The sequence below is a fragment of the Neltuma alba genome, unplaced genomic scaffold (assembly GCF_004799145.2).
Source record: "Neltuma alba isolate B1F8T4 unplaced genomic scaffold, ASM479914v2 tig00011445_pilon, whole genome shotgun sequence".
NCBI classification, from domain to species: Eukaryota; Viridiplantae; Streptophyta; class Magnoliopsida; order Fabales; family Fabaceae; genus Neltuma; species Neltuma alba.
Genome location: NW_021636126.1, coordinates 72,875 through 83,282, shown reverse-complemented (window position 1 = coordinate 83,282; position 10,408 = coordinate 72,875). Strand labels below are relative to the sequence as shown.

At 33.9% G+C, this 10,408-nt stretch overlaps 1 protein-coding gene across 4 annotated transcripts; it reads left to right on the top strand.

Annotated features, from left to right (window-relative positions):
* On the top strand, window positions 1–10,144 carry LOC114713683 (uncharacterized). Of its 4 annotated transcripts, none has more exons than XM_028898353.1 (6): window positions 1–13; window positions 4,613–5,344; window positions 5,704–5,851; window positions 5,940–5,993; window positions 6,210–6,261; window positions 9,555–10,144. In XM_028898353.1, the coding sequence occupies exons 3-6, from the start codon at window positions 5,760–5,762 to the stop codon at window positions 9,759–9,761; spliced, it is 405 nt and encodes a 134-aa protein (XP_028754186.1). In that variant the 5' UTR covers window positions 1–13; window positions 4,613–5,344; window positions 5,704–5,759; the 3' UTR covers window positions 9,762–10,144. The 4 variants fall into 4 exon arrangements, with proteins under 4 accessions (XP_028754186.1, XP_028754188.1, XP_028754187.1 ...); XM_028898355.1 differs by lacking the exon at window positions 1–13 and adding an exon at window positions 2,560–2,716 and having other exon boundaries at window positions 5,307–5,344; XM_028898354.1 differs by lacking the exon at window positions 1–13 and adding an exon at window positions 2,560–2,716 and having other exon boundaries at window positions 5,193–5,344.
* The last annotated feature ends 264 nt before the right edge of the window (window positions 10,145–10,408 follow it).

Sequence of the window (10,408 nt, the reverse complement as noted above, 5' to 3'; positions counted from 1 at the left end):
AAGAAGAAGAAGAGTGAGTCTTCTAATAAGAAAAAGAATAAAAAAGTTGCTACCTCTAGAGAAATTGCTAATAGGCTTAGTGTTATAGCATCTGCTTATGAGCAGCAAGTAACAATATTGAACAACAATCCCCATTCTGTTAACAAGGTTTTGACACACCTAGCCAACATTAAGAAGCTTAATGATGACAATGAACTATATTATAAATGTGTTAAAATGATTTCCTAGTGGAGGTGGGCTAGGGAAGTGTATATATCACTTATGAATGATAAACACAAGTTGTTTAGGCAGTTGATACCGGGACCCAGACACATTGAATGGACCACTAGTTTAAGCCTTAATAATTTAATCTTCGCAATTGTACTGTTTTAACATGAACTAATGTTGTCTGTTCTAGGAACTTAATATGTATGTAATATGAGTGTGATAATTTTGACTTCTTATTTGTGAGTTTGGTTTGTCTGTTTATAGTATGGAATATATTTATTTACCATTTACAATGTTTATGCTTTCTTCTCACCCCAGTTACAAGAAACATCATATAATAGCCAATTGGAATGATGACTCATCGTGGAATAAATATTGGTGAATTGGAATAATGACTCATAGTGGAATGAAGGGGATCAAGAAGATCATTCTATATAGTTGTCCATTATAAATAATGAATTGACACAATATCAAGCAGTAGGTGCATTAGTAGGTCATTAGTGTCAAATGTACATGTGTAAACTGTCCTATAGAACTAGTGATCATATAGGGAATTTATGGGTGCAAGGCATTTTGGCAGGTCATGATCGATGATTAGGATGTCATGAAATGTTCAGAGTGGATAAATATGTTTTCAACCTGTTATGTGCTAAATTGGTGGAGCATGGCTTATAGTAGTCTAAATACGTAAGTATTAAAGAAATGGTAGCTATGTTTTTAAACATGATTGCATATGGACAATGTAATAGGATGATCTAGGAGTGATTTTAACATTTAGGGGAAATTGTAAGTAGGTAGCTTCACAATGTACTACAAGCTTGCCTTAATCTATTAAGGGAAATTATCCGGCCCCTAGATCCTATATTTCACGAACCTTATAGAAAAATTGCACAAAATTCATGGTATTATCCATTTTTTAAAAATGTAAATGAGCAATTAATAACACTCATATACAATATGTGGTCCCAGTTACAAAGCGAGACAAATTTATTGGTAGAAAGAGAATTCTGTCACAAAATGTCATGGTTGTATGTGACTGGGATATATGTTTCACTTTTGTGTTGGTAGGATGGGAGGGATCTGCACATGATGCTTGTGTGTTTGAAACTGCAATCACAAATTCGTCTCTAAATTTATCTCATCCACCTCCAGGCATATATTTATAACTTTCAACTAAGCTAATTTTTAATTATTTTATATTTCATTTAATTTCACAACGTCACAATAGTTTTATGAATCATTAGGGAAATATTACTTGGTCAATACGGAATATCCAACACCAAATGGATATCTTAGTTCATACAGATCTGAGCACTATCGTCTTCTAGACTTTTGACAACAAGTAGGATTTCAAAATAGTAATGAAGCCTTCAATTATTATCATCCCAGTTTAGAGTGCATAATAGAAAGAGCATTTGGAGTCTGGAAGAATAGATTTCAAATCTTATGAAATATGTATAGTTACGAGTTTTAAACACAAGTGTACATGATTTGTATAATAATGGCCATTCATAACATCATAAGGAGACATTCGAGCTCCGACAACTATTGCCTAGAAGCTGAAAATGATGCTATAGTTAGGAAAGATGATCATTAAAGCTGGTCATGCATCATCTTCAAATATAACACCATAGTCTTCATCGCATATGAATTGCGTCTGTGATACAATCAGAGACAAAATTGTTCACAGCTTATTAGTTAATTGATTATGTAATATTATTTCTTTTAACCTTATCACAATACAATGAATTTTAATTGAAAAATATTTTATCCATTGAAACTATGTTTTTCTTTATATTTGCAATAATTTTTTATGATATCTCTAATGTTTTAAAACATGTTTTAGCCATTAAATTTCACTTCTTTATATTAAAATAATTTAAATCCACTGTATTATGTAAATTTATTTTTTAATCATTTTTTATTATTTAATAAACTGAAACCCATTTTAGTAATTTTACAAACTAAACTTATAAAATTCATTATATCATGTAAATTTATTTTTAATTATTTTTTAAAACTCATACCCATTTTAGTAATTTTACAAATTAAAATTATTAAATTAGTCAATTAATTCTTATATTAAAAACCAAATATAGCGTATATAAATTATTTATCAAGTTTTTTGCTGGCACAAGTATTTAGTATTGAGGGATATTAGATGTGACGGAGCTCGAATTTTGTGGCTAAACAAACTTTTATCCAATTAAATTAAAAGTAAACAACTTTTCTAGCTGCTATCCTATGTTCTTTTTGCGCGTGGCGGAGGGCCGCACACGCTAATTTCAACAAATGTCAGAATAAGTTCAAATCTTAACAATTAAACAACCACTAATCAGTTGGTCCGTGAATCGAACGGGTACGGCGTCCAGTTCTCTATTTGACGTTCTGCCCACGACCCAGTGCCGTTCTATCCTCTTGCTTGCTGAAGCCGAGGGAAGACAAAGGGAGTGAGCTCGACGACTGGTTGGAGAGATTTGGACATCCTAAACCGCAACAAAACTCTACGGTATCGCTTCTGAATATGTTCTTTTCTTAATTATCTTCTATCTTGGCATATTATTTTCTGATTTGGGAGAGCTTGTGCTTGCTTGGCTGAAAAGAAGCCGAGGGGATTGAAGAAGCTGAGCGAAATTTGTGAGGATAAAAGGAGAGCGATTTTTGGGAGGCATCTTTGTCCTTCTTCGGTTTACATTTTTGGGATTTTTATGGCTTGGATTTGAGCTGTCTCTGTTTAGAATACTTATGGGAAAATGTTTGTTGTTCACGGTGGAATGTTGAGGATAAAATGGGAGAAGTTTTGGTGGGCGATGAAGTAAAGAAGCAAGGGAAACATGTAAGTAAGGTAAAATCTCAAGTCTAATACAAATTTCATGGGTTTTTGTTCTGAAATTTTGTGGTGGTAGTTTGCTTGTTTAAGATATGTGGCAAAACTATGGCAAGAGCGATATAATTTTGGTGACCGGCGTTCTGATTTTGAGCAAACCTGCATAGAAGGCAGAAACCTCTTCCTTGTGCACCACATTGATAGATAATTGGGGGAACTTGTAATTTTGTTTTTCTGCTTATTACTGTTATGAACTCTGCGGAAAGTATCTTTTTCTTTGGGATTTTTTTGAAAAATTGTGAGAGAAAAAGAATAGGTTAAGAACATTGCATTTAAAAGAAGGTGGATCCTTGGTTGATTGAAAATTTGAAATGTTATGCTTCTCCTTGTTAGAAGTGGTAAATGAAACTATTTGGAAATTTATTTGATTCGATACCCTTTGTTTGAATTGGGAATTGTGAGGATGCAAAAGGTTCTGGTTTAGTAATTGAGGTGCTAAATAAATGTGAGTCAAATGCATGGATCAAGTGAATCAGAGTGTTAAATGTTAGGACTATCATAGTTCATTTTTAGTTTAATTCAAGGACGTGTGAAAAGCTTTGGGTTATTGGATAATTGGGAACGATGAAGAGATGATGCATTTTGGTGGTTTGAAATTTATTGGTGCAACGGCTTTTCTTTTTGAGTGGGGGTTTTTCTGAAACTGGTGTTAAGAAAGTAGACTTTTGTATTAGCGTTGGATTTTTGTGAATTTGTATCTGAAAACACTTGATGCTGAGAGGAAGAAAAAGAAAAGGTTGATATTTATCAAAGCGAAGGATGTTTTTAGGAAGATTGATCATTGTCAATCCACATCTCTAGTCAGATTTCCTGAAATAGAAATTGCTGTTGAAGTCAGATATATAGAGTAATGAATATTGACCTTTGATTATTTGATAATATAATGCTTATGAGATTTGATTATATTTTGGACTCAATTTTGGATTAGCTGCTTCAATAATAGCAGAACTAAGGGATTTTCTTTCTTCTGCATAATTTACTGTAATTAAGCTTCTCATGTTCAATGCTTCCCTGCAACATTTTTGGTCCAGATTTAGTTCAATGCTACATTAGCAATCTAAAGATCAAGGTTGGTGGGAATCTGTGTTTTAGTTTTAATTTTAGAATTTAGAATTTATGCCATCTATTAAAGTTATTTTTCTTTATTTTAGAATGAAGCTAAGGTATCCAGGATTTAGTTGTTTTATTTTATCTTTTAGGAATTATTCTGTGTAGGGCTATGGCTTGTTTTTGTTGTTGTACTTATATCTAGGGCTCTATAAATAGTCCTAAGGTTCTCTCATCTCCTTGGCCTGGCTGAGATATTGGATAAAGTTCAAAAGCTTTTGTTCACCTCTAGAACTCTATTTCTCCCTCCATTCCTGTTTCTTTCCCCTTCCCTTCCCTGTCTTGCATCCAGGTCACTTGAACATGGTTTTATATATAAATATATATGTATTAGTCTAAATTTGGTTGGGCAAAATGCCTTATGTTTAGTTACAGGTTTTTAAAAAAAAAAAAAAAAAAAAAAAAAAAAAGAGATGTAAAAACCATATTTAGGTTTATAGAATTCAAATATTTCATTCATTTGATTAAGATAAAAGGATATATACATTTTTGTATCTTACTGTCTTGCAAAAGTTATGTTAATCTTTTAATGCAACTGATGTTTTTTAATACACTCACATCTCACACCACCCTGCATATTTTTGTTGTCAACTTAGCTGAAATAAGCTTGACTTTTTTCATTTATTTTTCTATCACAAGTGTTGTTTTATGCTTCACATGATTTGAATAGTTATTCTGAACTAAAGATAAAATACATAAAGTGTATTGGAAATAGTTTACATTTTCCATAAATATTGGATATTAAACTAATCTAGCATCAATAAACTAACAAATCGGCCATGAATTTATCTATTCATTTAGCTTTTATCCCCAAAATTTTCTTTGAGCCCTGAAGTTATTTAAATCATTGCAACTTTGTCCTTCTATCAAGTGCCATATGGCTACCCTCGAAAGGTTGCTGCCATTGGTCATTGGTCATTCCAATTGGCATATGAAGGTCTCAATGGCCTGTAAAGATCTAAATTAGCAATTTTCACTGTTTTATGAATAGTTATAAAATCCCAAAGGCATCCATTAGCTAAGGACGTGGCATAGGCTATCATGTTTGAACAACTATGTGGCACTTGACATGAGGATTAATTTGCATTAAGTTAAATATTTACAGGGCCTTGCTCAAGCACAACTACGAATTCAGGAACTAAGGTAAGAGAGCTTTTTAAATTTTGGGAATAAAGTACTTGTGAACTCAGAACTTATCACTACCTGTCCCTATTAGATATTACCTTCGAAAACAAGAGCGAGTTGGGAGTTTGATTTGGTTTTAAATATAAAATCTCAATCCATTTTATCCCCTAAATTTGTAATTTACTCTCTTAAATATCCCTATTGATTACACTTGTCAAAGGGTTTCCATTCAAGGGTGCTGATGATTAAAAAGAGTACTTTAAGAAAATCAACTTATATTTGTAACAAATAACTAATTTAACTAATTTCTTTAATCCACTCAAACTAGTAAAGAAGTTCTGGTAGCATATTAGTAACCTTCTTTTCCTATTACCCAGGATCTTCTTTGTTATTTGGAGCTTCTCACAGAGACAGTAAACCCGACAAGTCTGGTATGGAGGAATCAACAAACTCCACATCCTCTGCTTCAAACCTCTATAAGCAGTCCTCTAAGCGGCTTTTGTTTGACCGACGCTATGGTTGGGTGTAAGTCTTATCTCCTATTCTCTCTTACTGTTGCCTTGTGCCATACCTAATGAAAAATAATACTGTGATACTGAGTGTTGTCCTACAGAATTGATGAATGGAAAGATCCATCAGAGGAAGCACTTGAGGGTGGCCGAGGAATGTAAGTTCTTTTCTTGTTTCATTGTGTATTGAATCCTTGCTGAGGAAACTGACACAGAGCAGCTTAGAAAAGGACTTAAGTTTTAATCATGACACTGCCCTGCTTGATTGAGGAATAAACAATCCAAACTTTACATTTTCTTTGTATCAGGAGCAGAGTGATGTGAAGTTTGTTCTATACTTAATCATTTTTATTTTCTTCTTTTCCGGCCAAAAGGTTTTGCATATTGCCACTTGTCAAAGCTCTGGGGCTGAAGACCTCACAATCGGTATGATGACAGTTTCACTAAAACATTTCAGTTATCTCAATTTGGACTTAGGTCTTCTACCCTTATTAAGTTTAATTTGGTAGCAATGATCTTTTTTTGTTTATAAATTCTTTTGCAAACAAACTTTTCTACTAGCTTCTTTTGGTTTGTGATTCATCTTGCAATTTTTTTTCCTTTTGTTTACCACAAGTTTGCTTAGGCTAGCAATGACATTGGAATACTCTAAATTTTCTTTGTAATTTTTTTATTGATCTTCAAATTGGCACAATGTTATATGATTATAACTAGTATGCTTCCCCGGGTGATGTGCGTGAGGCATTGACTTCTTTAAATCTCAACTTATCAACTCAATAACCTTATGATTTCTTCCTTAAAATAAAACTTTATCATCAAATGTACAAAGAGATGAAGACATTCAAGGTGAACTATATACAAAGAGATCAAATGATCCAACTAAATTAGCTATAATAATAACCAGAGTTTTTCATTCAACTTAACTAATTAGCATTTTATACAGTCACAAGTGTACAAGCTCCTAAATTTAGTGATTAAATGTACGAAATACAAGTTTGGGTATGCTAAGAGCTGCCTATTGCCTCCTGTCTCCTGAACAGAAACCATATTTGCCTTCAATGCATAATCTGATTCCATGCCATTCCCAATATTTCTTATCAATTTTCCATCACAACCCAATCACAAAGTCCTGTGCTGTCATTTCTTAACTTGCGCACTATCCACATTATGGTTTACACTAATGATATATTCATTTCACTTTGCTGTTGTAATATTGTTAAGCAAAGCACATGACAATGTATTATTTGTGCTCATTGATGCTATAAATGACTCCTTTTAGCTTAACCTTGTATGTTGAACCACATAAACATATTTGACATAAGCCTAAACCTCAGTCCACCTTCAGAAAAAAAACAAAATGTAGAATGTAGATGCTTATGCTTAAGTGCCCCATAGTGTGAAGAAGTTGCGACCTTCATACCTCTTACCACAACTCACCTCCTCAACATCATCATCTTCATCGGAGACCTTACCCTCTTCCACTTTCAAACAAGGCAACTTTGAACCAGAGGAACAGGCCAGCAACACTCTCACCTAAAACCAGATCTCGCAACTTCCCCATGGCCAAAACCACAAACCTCCGACTCCATGCCTTTGATCAATCACCATCGGTGCCCTCCATCTTCAATCATCATTACATGGTTGGCTTCTCCCTTCTTCCTTGTTGTCTGCTTCTTTTCTTCTCCTCCAGTCCAATTTCAATGCACACCCGACCCTCCAAAGCTTCTCCAATGGTTGTTGTATGGATGAAGCTTCCAGAAAATTTTCTGACCCTCTCCATCAGGTTTGGTGAAGAAAAGGATAAAATGAGGGGCAAAGAAGAAAATCAATAAAGTTTAAATTTTGAATTTGAATAGGGAAAAAATTTAAGATAGGTAAGTGTAGTAGGCTGAAAACAATTGACACACTCTTAACTTATGAAAGTTGAAAAATATGACAGATGAAAGGACTTATTTACTCTACTCTGTTACACCCCAAAAAAAAAAAATGCACGCAGCCCAAAAAATGAGCTGAGACTGTTCAATTAGTCATCACTATTCATAGCATAGTGATTTGAGTGAGGAGCCGTTGAGGATGGAAATATGGCTCAGCTCATACTTGATTTTTATTTATAACTTATGTTGATTAGAACATAAAAGTTAGTTATGGCTGTTATTAAACCAGCCGTTAGGAAGGGCCATTCGTAGTTTTCTGTACCTGTACCTTAGTTAGGATTATAAGCAGGTCTATCCTAATCTGATGTATTCAGATTTGTGAAGTAATGTGAATAGCACTATTCAGTCATCTCTTTCTTTTGATGCTCTCTCTGAAACTTTCTCTAGTTCCTTCAGTTCTCTCTTTCTCTTTGCTTTCCCTATCCCTATCCTATTCTCTTCTTCTTTCTTATCAATTGTACTTTCCACAATGAGCAAGACTTTATATATATATATATATATATATATATAAATGCTGGGCACATTTTACTGGCAAAATAATACCTTCAAAGAGGATATTAAATCACTGCATTTTGGACTCTAAAAGCTGCTAGCCATGATGTAGATGAGGCATTATTCTAAATGTATTTATAAAAATAGGAATATATTGTCCATTTGAATTTTGTAATTCGGAATATCTGAGCTTGATCTTATCAAACAAAACTTGGTCCTTCAAGAGGTTATAGAAGTAGAAAAGATTAACTTGCTATTGCAAGTAGTTTTATACTTGTATTTGGTCCAATAAAATGTTAAAGTCCTGTTTTATTTTTTTGTGCCCGTCATCTATTTCCATAGGCTGGGGTCAATGAGGTTGCAAATCTATTTTGTCGGTGCGAGTTAGATTATGGTTAGTGAAGTTTACTATAGAAACTTGAAAATACTTTGGCTTAAGATAAAGCAAATTTTTTGGAATTTTACTCCACAAATGTTATGGAGTATGGACTACAAAGAAAAAGGAAAACATTTTATCTGCTAACTGCTTGAGTTGATCAGCTCTTGTTTTGTTTCGCATTTCTCTAGATTTTTAGTTTTGACAAAATTTTGGCGATTCATCTATCATGTTCAGATCTACTACTCGGAGGAAAGAAATTCTTTGAAGATATGATTAGAAGAGAGTAGAATAGTAAATATGATGAGCATATTTGGTGAAGCTGCTATAAATTAATATAGCTACACTTAATGTCATAAAAATATATGTACATCAGTAAGTGCTATCTCAATCTTAAATTTTTTATGAATAAATTAGCGGTTTGGTTCTTGAATTTTTAGGTCTCCTTAGCTCTAGACTCTGAAAATTAGACGGGCTATGGATAAGTCCTTGAAGATAATAAATTGATTTTATGGTAGTCGTCTTGTCGAGTGAATCAGGGATGCCAAGAGGACTAATATTGAGTTTGTTATTTTTGGGAGGGAACTTGTGTTATCACTAGTTCTGGGGGACTGTAGATAAATTGGCTTAAAATCTCATATCAAATTTGTCAATTTAGTTATCATAAAGACGGGACCCCTGAAGTTTTCCTGCCATGTTGTGTGAAGTCTCTAATGATACATGTTTTTCTTTGTATTTAAATTTTTAGATACTCGCAGCATGTCATTGTCTATTTTCTAAACCACACGACTTGATGAACTTTATGGAACACAAACTTCAGAGGATCTTCTTGCTTCCCCATTTTACTTCTGTGATTTTGAATGATTTATTGTACCACCTCATTTGTAGCTCATGCCTTTCACGGCCCTTTTTGGCAGATCAATCTCTCAGCAACATTGGTCACAAGAGCTTCTGCAAATCCGCAGTGGTTTTCCCATCAGACTCTGCAGGCAGCTTTTGATGATTGTCTTCGCAATTTTTTGTCCCTGAAAAAGGCAGCATGCAAGTTTAACATCCTTGACAAGAATTGTCACCCGGATGCTTTCAACCACTCTTCCCAGCCACAAGTAGAAAGTGAAGAATGACGAGTGCATAGTTACTCTCTCTTTATTGCCCAGAAAAAAGATGCATACATATACACACACATGTATGTACATACACATATATCTATATGTATGTATTTGGTGACAAGCTACCTAGTTTTTGTAGTAACAACTGCTCTTGATTTAAGCTCGGTTGAGTCTCATTGATGAAAACTTTCCTAGTGTATGCGCGTGTTTTGTCCAAATCTGCAAGGTTTGAAATTGAGATGTTGCTTCAATGGATGGAGTCCTCTACCATTCAACTCAACTGCCACTGTAAGTTACTTTTGTAGTAAAAGGAAAAGTTGGCATTTTAGTGATTCAACCTGGAGATTACGGGTCATTGTATGATATATGAATAAAAAGCCATGGTTTTAGCATTGTTTGTCCTCGGTTAAATGTGCAAATTTGGAATGAGCTACACCTTGATTTTAGCCAAAGTATATCCATCCACTGTCTCTGCCTGTTTTGAATTTGATCTTGGCCAAAAATATGAAGAATCACAAGCTTAGCATGTGACGTGCTCCAATATCATATGGAACTGAGTTTTGAAACAATTGATTGATAGTAATGAACAGTCATTTAGAAAGCATTAGTTGATGATATTCAGCCAAGCTGAAAGTATGCTAAACGACTACCTTTAAGCAAAT